Raw genomic sequence first — 13673 nt, 5'->3', positions numbered from 1 at the left:
ACAGGCCCTGGAGCTCATCTCGTGCTCCGTGCCAGACGCGGAGACCTCCCTCAGCGTGCAGGACGAGAACCGCGTGAGCGCGTACATCTGCACCCTGATGGACGTGAAGCCCGGGCCCCAGGAGCGAGCTCTTCCCGGGCCGGCTCCCGATTACGGGTACGTTTTTAGAGATCTTCTGGTGTCCGGTTTAGGGGGGACAGAGAAGGAAGGCGCCGATCGTGGGCGGGAGACCTACCACTAGCTTGCCTCCAGCGATCTCCACGGCGCAACACACTCCGGCGCAGGACCTGGAACCTCCCCCGAAGGTTGGGTCCAGACACAAGTAAGCCTTGGTCACGATCGATCGGGCCACGTCTTCCAGGGCCCAACAGTTGTTGGACAGGAACCTGTTGATGACGGAAGCCTCGAACGGGACTGTGGTGTCGGTCTTGATGTCCTCGGACGAAGTGCTGCTGCTGCCTGTGACCTCGCTCTCGAAACCCTTGGGTGAGACCATGTTCATGAGCTCCTTGAGCTGCCCGTCCACCGAAATGTGTTGCGGGCAGTAGACGCCGAGGCAGCAGCAGGTGAGCCCCGGATCCCTTTCGTGGTATGCGCATTTGAAACTCTGAGACACCACGTGGTAAGCGGGGCCTCCCCGGTCGTCGCGGATGTCCGCGACCTTGTTCAGCCAAGGCGTGTTGTTGACGTGGCTGGTGATGTGAACCTGTTTCCGTCCTCTGAACGCGATGTTGGGCAGGACGGCCAGAAGCACCTTGGAATTCACGAAGCCTACTTCGTCCACCAGGATGAGGTCGGCGCTCTGTCCCCTGCTCGCCTGTGAAGAGAGGCAATAAAAATTGATAAGGAACAAAGAAAAGGGAAAGGAGAAGAACACAGAGAAAGGAAATACGAAGGGAGAGGAGGAGAATCGAGAGACGCTAAGGGAAATACGAAGGGAGAGGAGGAGAATCGAGAGACGCTAAGGGAAGCGCCGATGGACCGCTGGCCTTCAGAATTAATAGACGATCCGCAGTGGGTGAGCCACTGCGTGGAGGAGGAATGCGCTTTTGACGACCGATACATCCCGGGCTGTTACGTATGCTCAGCGCACCTCAGCAAGCACTCGTGCTCGGGATTCGACTGCGCCCTCGTGCGGGCTATGGCCGCCCGAGTTTCTTACGCCTCGGCGTCGGGGGAATTTTCCTGCCCCGTGGTGGGGCTAGCCGCATTTCGCAGGGAGGACCCTGACTTCAGGGGGCCCTGGTACTCTGGGACGGAGGCGACGGTGGGCTACGGAGCATTGGAAGTTGACCCGCGGACGGGCGGACCTCGCGGAGGTCCGTGGGTCGAAGACCAGTGCGGCGTATCGGCGCGGGTGCTGAAATCCTGCCTGCCGGCCATGATTGCACTTTTCTCCACCATCCTCACGCGGGAATTTGCAGACGAGTACCGGACCGTTGAGCGCGGAGAGGGTCAAGTCCCGTCGCAGCGCTGCCGATGGACCTCTCGAGTGTTCAGGCTCGCGGGCTGTATCGAGTTCCGGACCGTCGGCGAGCGGGTCCGAGCGGACCTAGGAGATCTGGGAACCGTGAGGGACGCCGCTCTCAAAAGCGCAGCCGCCGTGTCCACCCTTTTCTGCTCACCCGAAGCTAGGATCAAGCGCTTCGTGAAGAAAATGGTGAACAAGCAAAGCGACAAGCACTCGAGGAGAGACGGCTTTTACACTCTGGTGATCATGGCCTCTCTTTGCTTCTTCCCTTACTTAAAACTCGCCGTGCTGAGCGAAATGTTCGACAACAGGACCCTGGTGCTCATGTTTTTCGACAAGACCCTCGCCAGGCACAACCAGTGGTCCATGCTCTCTACCAACGTCCACCTGCACGTGAAACGGCCTCAGTTTCAGAGAGCGCTCGCCGACGCCGACCCGGGTAGACTCCTGCCACTGGTCGTGAGGGCCGCCTTGGACGACTACGTTTCTCTATCGGGTCAGAGCAGCGAGCTGAAATGCCTCCCGGCCACAGTAAGGGCCGCGAGCCAGTCCGAGCCTCGCTCGGAGAAAATGGAAACGCGCTCCGATGCCGCTCCCGAGGCAAAAGGAGGATGCCCTCTCCGGCGGGCTTTTACGAGGTCCACAGAGGCAGGGTCGAGGAGAAGAGAATCCGCGTGAGCGACGAGTCGCCCTCGTCGCAGCGATCCAGACAAATCCGCGTGGGATGACGACATGCTACCTTTCGTCCGATGTCTTCGCATCTCACGCTGAACATTGTACCTCGAGGCTGTTGTTTCTCTGCTGTGTTGTACCTACGCTACCTTCAATAAAATCTCCAACGAAAATGTGTCTGATGTGTTGGTTTGCATGCCTTGCCATCTTTTCTACCCCTTCATCCCCCCTTAAGAAAAGAACGGAAAAAAAAACAAAACAGCGCTTGTTCAAATTCAGGTTTGGTGTATCGGCTTTATTTTCCCAACCATGTCACCCCAATGATACAAAGAAACGATGAAACGAAAGACAACGAAACAAAAAACAAAACAAAACAACAAACATAGAACCAGCAACTCGCACACGTTCCACAGCAGCACAAAGACACAGGAGGGCCTTAGACATCCCCATATCTCTTCTCTTTCAGTTTCCTCCCTTTCTTTCGCTTGGAGCACAGAGGTCTCTTCCATTCCACCCCTTTGCGCCTCGCGCGTTTCGCCTCTCTCGTCTCCACGTGGCCGGACGCGTCCTGCTCCCGTAGGGCCGCGCTCTCCAGAGGCAGCTCTAAGAATCGCAGAGCACGATCCGATTTGAGCTTCTGCAGCGCCTCCCTCTTCCACTGGAGGTTGACCAGGGCGGTCAACGGCGCGTGTCCGAATCGCACCAAAGCGTCGTACGAGCTTTCTGGGTTGGCCCTCGCCAGCCTATCGGCGAAAAATCTCACAAACGCGATCTCGCATCGCAAGCAGTTCCGCGATGCGCTCGAAGGGCACGTGGGCTGAGGCCACGGGTTGGGCCGAGTCCGATCCTCTTTGTCCTCTCGCAGACAGCCTGAATCCAACGTGGTCGTCATCAAACACGTAGATCCCGTCCCGAGACAGTTCCTCGGGCGAGTCTCCCATGAGCACGTATCCATGAGGAAGCTTGCGCAGTGTGCAGTACGATGTGATGTGAGCGAACAGCCAGACCAGAGAAGCGATTTTTCTGTTATAGGGCGTGGGTCTTGTCGTGTGTTTTAGCTGTCTGTCCACTCCCTCGCTCAAAGTCGCTCCGATCAGCGGAACCTTCGCTACCCGAGACACGCTCCTCACCAGGCTCCACGAGGTCTCCACCGACAGCCCCGACGCCACCAGGTGCTTGAACAGAACGATCCTCTCGGCCGTCCCGTTGTACCTGTCCGTGTATCTGCGGACAGGGTCCAGCGAGGCCATGCACACGTATGAGAGCAGTTTGTCATTGGTACCCGTTGAGGCAACGGAGGCCAAAGAGAGCTTGAGCTGCTCCACCTCGAGGCCCGCTCGCGTGCGATAGTCCTCCCTCGCCGGGTCGGGGCAACGCGTCGCCAGGAGCCTGGCCCTTTCTCGGCTCCTGTTCAGCGAACCGTAAAAGCGGTGCAGCCAGCGCACGGGATGGGTGCTCAGGTACCTCGGGGCTTCCAGCTCCTCCAGCGTGCGCACGTACGATCGGAGCTGATGAACCACTTCTTTCCCTAGGGCTATCTGTTTGTCCATCTCGTCCCGCCGCTTGATCGACTCCAGCTGCTCGAGGAACCTCACGGACCTCGGGCCACCACCCGTACCTTCCGCGGGCCGCTCCGTCCCGGGAAACGCGCCTCCGCTCGGCCTGGCCCCGGCCACCTCCCCGAAGCCTTCGCTGTTGCCCAAGTCCAGCGCGGCCGACGCGGCAGAGTCCGGGTCGACGGGGGGCTCCGCGCCCTCGTGCCTCAGCGTGAAGTGGCAGCAGGAAAACATTCTCCTGGTTTCTTCCCAAGTGTCCAGGGTAATGTCGGTTTCGAAATAGCACTCAGGGCACTCCTTGGTGTCTGCGACCAGCCTCGGAATCATTGGGTAGCGCAGCACCAACGCGAAAAAGTCCCTGAGAGAGTCCAGCGCGAGCAACGACTCTTCGGTCGAGATTGTGCCGAACTCCCTGCTCAGCCTCGCGTACACCTCCAGGGCTTCGGAGAACGTGAGGGGTTGGCCCGGCCGCCTGGCGATGGCTTCTCCTTCTTCTATGCCTCGCACCGCGAGCCACAGGGTGAACTCGTTCACTCGCTCTCCGCCCGGGTCCGCTGGGGTCGAGGCGGCCGTGCGGGGCTCGGAGAAAGTCCTCGCGAATTCTAGCAGCGTTGCGTCCGCGTGGCCCAGCAGGCGCGCCGCACAGGCTCTGTCGTACTGCTCGGCCACGGACCTCCGAGCCGTCACGGCTCTCGCTTCATCTCTGGAGCCATCAGGGCTTCCAGGGCACCCGGAACCAGCGCGTTCGCGACGAGCCGGTGACCTTGCCACTCGGCCAGACAAACCATGAGTCCTATCCATCGCGGGTCCCCCGAACACGACGGGTGCTTCACGTCTGACCTGAGCCCCGCCTGAGGCCAGAGGGTTGTTAGTTGAGCGAACGTGGCCGCTCCGCTCTCTGAGAGGAACCGCCTGGGTTCGCCGTAGACGGGTCGCGCCCCGTAGCTCGACGAGGACGGCGATGCGGCCAACTCGCGGTCCAATCTCTCGGGCAGTTCTTCGAACTCGTAGGCCCCTGCCTTCGTCACGATCACGCAACGGGAGAGCTCTCGGGCGCGCTTCAGCATCTCCCCTCTGCCTCCGCGCACCACCAGCGTGACACTGAACCGTCCCGGGGGCGCGTCCGTCGATAGCACGTTGCCCAGCGCCAGAGCGCAAAGGACCAGGTCCAAGATCTTATCCCCCGCCGGGTCTGCCGATCCGTGCTCAAACACTGGCCTGAGGCCGCAGCCGAACGTCAAAACGGTGTGAACGTGATACGTCAGGGGTGAAAACGAACAGGGTCTGTAATAGCGTACGAGCTTGCCTCTTTCCGTCAGATCGAAATGCCTTTTCCAGGCCGGGTTGGGAGCGGGTGCGAAAAAAACGTGGCCCTCCACGGCAGGGACGTCTGGAACCAATTCGATTTCCAGTCGAGAGTTCAACGTGAGGATACTCGAAAGGCCTCTCTCTCGAAAGTCGCACTTTACTCTCAGGGGCGCGGGCGTTGGTACCGCAGGGTCTCCTTCTTCTCCTTCATCCACAGCTACCCCTTCTAGATCTTGGTCTTCTTCTTCTTCTTCTTCTTCATCCTCCTCCTCTTCTACCCGTTCGTCTTCATCGTTTTCAGCTCTCTCGGTCTGCACCTGTGCATTTCCCGCCTCTGCATTGAGCGTCAGGGAGGCAGCTCGGCGCCTCATCTCGACGAGCGACGCCTTTGTGTCCACCGAATGCCAAAACCTGTCTCGCTTGAGCACGAGTCGACCGTCTGGGCTCCTCTGCCATCTCGGAGGGCTCGAACGTAGACGGGGAAGCCATTCGCAAGGTCCTCGAGCTGGCGCTTCAAGCGGCGCTTCGGTTCCCGACTCCCACCTGAACTTCAGCTCGGCCACCTTTGAGCAAAACGATCCTGGCTGTCTCTTTGACCACGGCGAGGGGTCCTTCCAGGTCTCGGGGCCTCGTATCCCCCCAGGCACTCCGTTCATTTCGCAGAAGGCCATGAGCGAATCTTTGTTGCGCATTCGCAGAGTCTCCTGCTGCTCCTCCGATGGTTCGGCGTCCTCGGGTGCGCTGACGAGCACGTGCAGGCCGGGATCGCCCCGTATCGCTGCGGCCCTTAGGGTCCTGGGCTCGGAATGCAGCACCAAGTTGCCAGAGTGTCTCACCGGTATGACCCCTTTGGACCTTTCGACCAGAAGCGCGATAGCATCGTCCTCCCGCGGGCCGTCCGGACGGGACACCAGGTACCCCGTCCTTCTGCTCCTCAGCACGTCCAAGTCCCTCGGCAGCGCGTGGGTCCAGCGACAGGCGAAAGTCTGCGAGTCTGCCTCCGGGGTGTACACAGTTACGGCGCGACTCCTGAAGGGGCCCGTGGCTCCCGCGAACCAAGCCACCGCGCGCTGCAGGTAACCGTACAGACCGCGTCTCGAGCATCTGATCTCCAGCTCTGCGTGAGTGTTCCCCGAGAGCATGGCTCTCGCGAGCGAGTCGGCGAACTCTCCGGCCGAGCTCACCTCGGCCCGAAAGCTCCAGCTCTCGAGCTCCTCTTCGCCGTCGGCCTCCGGCTCGCGGCCGTCGTCCTCGGGAACCGGCTTCGCGTACCACCTTCCGGGCTCCGCTATTTCGATCAGGCTGGAGATGGGCATGCGAGATTCGCGCTGAAACCGACTGGTGCCTCTATTCGTGACGACGCAGAGGCCTCTGGTCCACCTTCTTTCCGAGGGGCACGTCAAAACGCGCGATCGCAGCACGTCGAACCCTCTCCACTCTCTTGGGTTCAGGGCCCTGGCGTGCCCGTCTGCCATCTCCACACGCCCGAGGCCCTCGCCGGGGCGGCCGTGGTGTGTGAACTCCTCCGGCGGAGCCCCGCAGAGCCATCTGACGATCTCGACCCCTGCGCCCTCCGGGCCCGCGGACCTGGAGCTCCGGGACACCGGGTAGTCTCGCTCCCAGTCGCTCGGGCGCGAGGTCTCGGCCGGGACTTTGGCAAAAGTCCACAGAGCGTCCTTCAGTCTTTCCCAGGAGCTCTCGCTCGTGGCGTAGCCCTCCAACGGATCCCTGCGCCCCCGACGCATGAACATCTTGTCGATGGCGGACGCTTTGTCCAGGCACTTGATGCGTGCCCTGGCCTCGAGCGGCTCGGGAGCAGGCCACGCGGGGTCTTCGTTCGTCAGCGCGTCGGTCCGGAACAGCGAACAGTTCTCCGCGACCACGGCCACGGACTCCAGCCTCTGAACCAATGGGCCTTTGCCCCTCAGGTAGAACAGGGGAGACTCAGAAGCGAACGCCACCGTGTGCCCGTCTATCACGGACATGCCGGGGCGTCTAGCGGACGCCGTCGACTCGGGTCTCGAGGCCCCTTCGCTCGCCAGCCTAAGAAAGCTCCAGTCCCCCAGGCTCGTCGAAACTCTGCCCGGGAAGGTCTCGACCCTCTCGAACACCAGCGCGGGTCCCAGCGTCTCAGAGTACGCCCTCAGGAGGAGGTCTTCCTCATCCCCCCGAGGCAGCAGCTCGCTCCCGGGGCAGAGCTCGGAAGCGCTCAGGGGTCTGGGCTCGCAGCACCTGGCCAGGAGCGGAGCCAGCCTGTGGTCCCGGGAGCAGAGGAAGGCTCCGATTGTGTTGACCCTGAGGCTGCGCGAGTGGCGGACCTCTGCGTCCGTTCCCCTGGTCCAGGCAGACGCACCCCTGTGCCTGCTCAGCGTGAACAGCTTGCAGGCCGGGTGGCAGGTCAGTCTGCAGCTCTCGGCCAGGTGGCCCAGGAGAGCGTGCGCCGGGGGCAGAAGGCCCCGTCCGTGCAGGACGAACTCGTAGTCGAGCATCACGTCACCCCGGCTCATCTCTGGCACGCAAGGGTGCACGGCTCTGTAGAAGCGAGTCAGGCAGGCGCTCACGTCAAAGTCCTTCTCTGCCCCCCTCGTCGCCAGGACTCTCGCGCAGTGGCCCAGCATCACAGCTTCATCCAGGCAGGCTTCGTACGCAGAGCCGCACTCTCCGGGGCACCTGTCGGCCCTGTCCAGAGCGAAGCGCTTAGGGCGCGCGTTCGCCGCCAGGTTCAGGTTGTATTCACGCAGGGGATGGGAGAGGGCGTCCTCCGAGACGCTCCCGCTCGACTCCTTCTCGGCCCTCGCCACCTCGACCGTGGGGAAGAACTCTCCGTCCCCGATGGCGCTGCGGCACTGTCGGTCCGCCGCCGGCGACCTGAGCCACGAACGCGTGTGCGGGGGCTCTCCTCCACATGGGCCTCGAGCGAAAGGCTCGTCTAAGGCCAGCTCCAGCTCGCAACGCCCGGCCGTCCGGCGGGAAGATCTGAAAATGCGCGACAGCCTGCGCTCCTCGTAACCAATGGCCTGATCGCTGCGCACGGCCCGTTCCAGGCTGGACGCGGTGTCTGCTGTGAGCGGGAAGCGCTCCAGTTCGTGGCCGGAGCGGCTCCAGATACGTTCCCTCCCTGTCTCCGGGGCGTAATTCAGCTGAAAGTAGCAGTCGGGCGGCGGGATAGTCGAGGAGGCGGCGATCTCGCGCAAGTCCTCGGTGAGCCTCGTGCAACGGGCGCCACCTGATGCGCGGGAGCCCGGGCGCACGCCCTGCGTGTCGGGAATCTTCAGGAGGGCCCTGTGACGGCCGCGTCTCGAGTGAAACACCCCGCAGACCCTCAGTATGTTCAAGTCGGCGGGCCCCAGCGTGCGTATGCCTATCGTGACCCACTTGAAACGAGAGCTCGGCCCGAGCCCCCTCCCGAAAAGGACGATGTGGCCCGTGGTCCTCTCGCAGATCGACGGAGAATCCACGCGGGCCGGCGGACCTGCCTCTTTGATGCCCCTGGCGTCCGAGAGCGGCGCCCTGCTCGGGGTGCCCCGCAGCAGAGCCAGGTCCCCCTCCAAATCCTCGTGCATCGGGCGCTCGGGCGACTCGGACGGCCCAAGACTCGCTAGGCGAGGACAGGTGCCAGGTACGTGCTCTGACACGATCTGCCTGAGCTTCGACAGAATGGAGCAGTCGCTCGCCTCGAAGCGAATGCTGCTTTCCCTGGAACCTCGTTCGAAGCCCGCGTTTTCCATGCGTAGGTAAGAAAGGACCAGTGCGCGCGCCTCTGTCCACTCCAAGGGCCCCGAGAACCATAGGCTCGTCGGTACGTCTGGGCCCGCCAGCCTCGCGAAGACTTCCAGCGCGTACAGCACTGCCGCGCAGCTCGCGCCGTCGAGCTGAGGAGGAGCGATCACGTCCATGCCCCCGGGGATCAGACACACGGCCCGATCGAAGAGGTACGCCTCTGACCTGAAGCCCTGCGGCATGACACCGCTGTACCGAGGGGTCCTGTAGACACGCAACGTGGGCGTCCTGCTTGCAGACGGTGATCTAGAGTTCCCTCGGACGACCTTCGGCGAGGATATCAGCAGGCGGGGCGCCCCTGGCGCGCCTGTCTCGATCTCCAGCACAGAGTGCCCGCTGGGAAACCATTCGGTGAGCCGTCCGCTCGGGCCTTCCGCAGCTGTCCTCGTCCTCAATCTGCTCTCGCTTTTGCTTTCGGCCTCCCGGGTTTCCCGTGCTGTCGTCTTCCCGCCTCTGCTCACACCTGCAGTGTCCTGGTGGCCCGTGCCCCTTCTGGCGTTCGGACTCGACTTGGGCACGATCACCAGAGCATCCCTGAGAAGGTGCCTCAGCACGGCGACGTGGTCGTTCTCGGCGAGCACCGAGAACGCCAGTGGCGTGGAGATCACCTCCCTCAGAGCCGCAAGGCCGGAGAATGCGCCGTGGCGACTTTCCGCCGTTCCGTCCAGTTCCCGTAGAAATCCCTGCCTCCCGCTGGCGCCGGGGCCTAGCGCGGGCCCCGGGAACCAAGGATCTTTAGGCTCCAGTTCCCTCAGGTCGAACGCGCGGTCGCCTTCTCCGGGTAGCACGCACCGCAGGGCGAACCGCGTCCCCAGCCCGCAGTCGCCCAAGGCAAGGGCGCAGAGCGTGCGGACAACCTCCTCGCGGCAGTCGGGCGAGAAGACGAGGCAAACGCGAGCCTTCCAAGAAGACACCACCTGGTAGAGCGACAGGCCATCTGAAGCGTAGATGATACCCGGGACGACCTCGGCTCCGCTCACGTCCCTCTCCTCGACCTCGTAGCCCACGCTCGTTTCTGGCCACCAGTGGGAAGAGCCGCCCGATTCGATCTCTGAGCGCTTCGAGATCACCAAAGCGGGCTCGGCCCCACCGCCTGCGAGCGCCCTGAAGGCCACGTCCGAGAACACAGACAGGGTCTCCCTGAACACGGCGAATGCGCTGTCTGCGGGCCGCAGCCTCCTGGGAGGACGGGGCTCCGCGAATCGCTGGATGCTCAGCAGTCTTCCATCCTCGTCGGCGGTGATCAGCGCACCGTCACCCAGCCGCGTCGCATAAAGCGTCGACGAGGAGCTCAGGGGGCTCTGGCGCAGGCGCCGCCGACGTTCCTGCTCGTATGCGTGGCGGCACCTCAAACGGTAGCCTTCGAGCCACTGCGGATGAAGGCGGGCTCGCAGGTTTCGACCCCGTGTCCCGAACAGGTAGGCCAGCTCGTCGTCCGAGAGTTCCGCTTTGCCGGCGCAGAGGCACGCGTAGATGTAGCAGATGTACTTATCACACATGCGGACGATTGGCCCCGAACGGCCCCCTCCCAAACGTTTCGGAGGCAAACGGGCTTCGAGGGAGCTGCTCCTGAAGGCTTCTACCCCATGGACATGACCGCGACTTTCTGCTCCGCGTGGAGCCGGGCCGCCGGACATGCCAGCGGATCGCAGCAGGCAACGCTGGTCCAGGCTGTGGAGTCTGCGTTTCGGAGGTATGAGGAAAGGGCTCGGAGGGAGAGCGTGGAACGCAGGGAGCGTGAGACGAGCGGAGGGGAGCGCGGCGAGCGCAGAGCCGGAAGGTTCCCACAAGACGACGTAGAAATGTACACAGAAGGCGAGTCGCTCGATCTGGACTCTCCATCCGAGAGGTCCTTAGTGAACCTGAGGCGCAGCGAAAGCGAAGAGAGCATGTCTGTGCACTCTCAAGGCAGCGAAGGCGAACCTGAGGGCGAACCCGCGGACAAACGCGAGTACAGCATTTCCTGGGTACCCGTGAGACGGGAAAGACGCCGGCGCGAAGACTCTCTGAGCGACGGAGGCCTCGGTCCGGGAGATCCACCACAAGGGCCTGCCCGGTGCCTCAAGTGCGAAGCCTACGACGCCCACTGCAAGTCCGCTGCCGAGAGCTACAGACGGACCTTGGGCTGCTACACGAAAACGGTGTCCGAGCTCATGTTGGGCTTTAGAACCGTGCTGGAGAGGTATCCCGAGCTGAGGGTCGACACGGGCGACGAACGCCTGCACTTCATGGTTCAAGCTGCTCTGGGCCGTAACAACCTGGTCCGAGAAATGGTCCGCCTTTCCGCGAGGAGGACTCACGATCGCACGCGTGGGGAGTCCGGGCAGGGAGAGTCCTGTCGAGAGTCTGCGTCGGCGGCGGCGACCATGTGCGAAGCGCTGAACTCCTGCTACACGGACGGCGAGGCGCTGCGGATGATCCTGGAGCGCTACACCGACCTGTACGTGAGATACATGGAGGTGTGGAGGGGGATGTGCGCAAAGATTTCCAGGGATGTTACGCCGCTGGAATTTGTGGAAATCGTGCGGGACAGACCCGGGGTGAGCCACGGCGAGCCGTGGAGCGAGGCAAGAGCGTACGTGGGTCGCTTGCTTGTCAAGGCGTCTTTGCTGGTGCCCAGGCGCGTTGGGGACGATTGCGCCCGGACGCTCAGGATGCTGGACGTCGAACTTTCCCGAGCCAGACCTCGAAGCTCAGAAGGTCGGGACAGGGTCCTCGTAGGGCACGTGGAAGACGTGCGCGATCTTCTCGACGAGGCAGGCTCCGGCATGTGGAGCTGGGATTTTCACTTGAACGACGCCTACTTTGACATCAGGAGCGACCTGGCGGTTCTCGAGAGCCTAATCGGAATCGGCGACATCTCCGTCAAGAGCCTGCTTTACGAGAGATCCCTACTGATCTCTCAGTTGAGAAAGGTCGTGAGGAACGAAGGCTCTCTGGAGCTCAGCCTGAGCAAGGCACGCGGTGAGCTCACGGAGGCCCAAGCATCGAGGCGCCGGCTTGAGGCCGCCGGCTCCTTCTTCGCGTTCTGAAGGTGTGCCTATGGGGGTGGGACGGGACACGGTAAGATACTTAACGCGGCCGGCAGCGGGCCCAACTCGACCACCCCCCTTACCATGGACGTCGACTGCGATTACTTGACGGTCGGCGGTGTCGACGCTGAACCTGACGGCCGGAATGACCCCTGTCCGCATTGCTCCTCCGCGCGCTCCCTGCGCAGGGCCCTGGTGTACAAGCCAGTGCACCAGGAATCTGATGGGGTCTCGGCATCCATTTCGGTCAGGCCGGTCACCTTCGAGGAGGCTTCGTCCGGCCGAATGGTCCCCTACGTGCTGTCGCACGAGACAAGGTACGGTCGCGGCATCGACCCGGAGGACGGGGACGAGACCGCGCATTACTACACGGTGCGGAACTGCCTCGCCTCGATCCGTGGCAGCGTCCACCTGAGAGACGCGGCGGAATACGGAACCTGGCTGTCAGAGGTGGACCAGTGTGCGGCGGCACTCGGCCGGTTGCGAAGCGCAGCTCACGTCTGCTCTCACCTGCCCGACCTGAAACGATTTGTGCTCGAGCAGAAAAATGACGATGGCCTGCTGCACCTCGCCAGCAAGTGGCTCAGGCGGGGCGAACACGCAACCGTCGGGATCGAGATGTTCGGGCCCTTTTTCGTCGATGTGGCTTTCGCGCCGGTTCTTCACAAGATCTTGAGATCTGACTGGCTCGTTATGCGCAAACGGAACTGTGGCACCTGCAACGAACTGAAACCGGGCTGGGCTCAGGAGTTCTACGACGCTCGCGAGGTCCCGCGCTCGCCAGACAGTGAGATGAGGTTCGTGGGCCACCCGACTTGTCCTTGCTGCAAGCCGGGGGAGGCGAAGGACCTTGGCGTCGTGGCTCGGGCCATTGTGAGGGAGATGAGGCTCTGCGGATACACCCCTTGGTCCGCTGTGCAGGCGGTGCGGCGCTGCGAAAGCTCCATGCTGGAGCTGTCGTGCTCCGAGTGCCGTCGGGTGATTTTTACCCATTGCGCATTTCTCATGGAGTGCGCTGCGGTCGAGGCTTCTCGGGAACGCGACTGGCTGGTCCGCAACGAGGCCGTGATTCAACTGTGCTGGGTCGTTCATTCCCTCCTTCCGCTCGAGAAGCAAGCCGCGTTCCCTGCGACGGACCTTTCGGGCGCCTGCTGCGTATCGGAAAACTTTGCAGAATCAGAAGATGGGGGTGGAGGAGAAGGAGAAATCCCCAGACGAGGAGAAGAAGGAGGGAACGGGGAAGGAGAAGAGGATTTGCCGGCCTGCGAGACGCGCCAGCACGGAGGGGCTGCTGCGATGTACGCTTGGGCTTTTTCGGTGGCCGCGCACTGCGTCGCGTTTCAAACCTACGAGCGAAACGGCTCGCTGGATTTGGAAAAGATCGTGGTGCTGTACGCAAACGATCATCTCCCCATGCTCCTCGACGATCAGGACGCCCGGGGAGAAGGCATCCTGACGACGAGCGTGTCGCCGGACCCCAGACTGTTTGAGACGGCAGCGCTGAACACTGGCTTCGTCTCTCCTGGGCTCGACCCGAGGGATCGCCTCGAGGAGCGGGACATGCGGGTCCCCCCCGCCGGAGAAGTGCTGTACGAGCTCCCTGCGCCGAGGACATTCCGTCGCTCGGGTTCCGGGACCCCGGTCGCCCTGGCGGAGATCCCCAGTCACACCGAGGCCCGGGCTCAGGATCCCGAAGCGATAGCGGCCGCCATAGCGCTTCACTTTCCCAAAGTGTCGCCGTGCGCTCTCGACCGTCTGAGCCTAAAAGTGCCTCGACCCAGCTCGCTCAGGGCTGACGCCAGCTTGTTCTGGCCTGTGTTTGTCAACCCCACAAGGTCCTGCCACAAGCTGTTC

The 13673-nt window shown here is 62.7% G+C and overlaps 2 protein-coding genes across 2 annotated transcripts in view; both read right to left on the bottom strand.

The window, feature by feature from the left end:
• LOC144990052 (uncharacterized) overlaps positions 1-13673 on the bottom strand; it is a 32875-nt gene that overhangs the window by 1683 nt on the left and 17519 nt on the right. Inside the window, exon 3 of the mRNA XM_078942552.1 lies at positions 236-817. Within this exon, the coding sequence (XP_078798678.1) occupies positions 236-817 (582 nt within the window). The remainder of the gene's footprint in view (positions 1-235; positions 818-13673) is intronic.
• LOC144990049 (uncharacterized) lies at positions 2424-12249 on the bottom strand. Its single transcript, XM_078942532.1, has 2 exons — positions 12231-12249; positions 2424-11952 (listed from the first exon to the last, which is right to left on the bottom strand). The coding sequence occupies exon 2, from the start codon at positions 10422-10424 to the stop codon at positions 4383-4385; it is 6042 nt and encodes a 2013-aa protein (XP_078798658.1). The 5' UTR covers positions 10425-11952; positions 12231-12249; the 3' UTR covers positions 2424-4382.

This window comes from Oryzias latipes, chromosome 2, assembly GCF_053564925.1.
Source record: "Oryzias latipes strain Hd-rR chromosome 2, Olatipes_Hd-rR_3.1".
Taxonomy (NCBI): Eukaryota; Metazoa; Chordata; class Actinopteri; order Beloniformes; family Adrianichthyidae; genus Oryzias; species Oryzias latipes.
The sequence above is the reverse complement of the archived record's forward strand: the minus strand, read 5'-3'. Positions and strand labels throughout refer to the sequence as shown.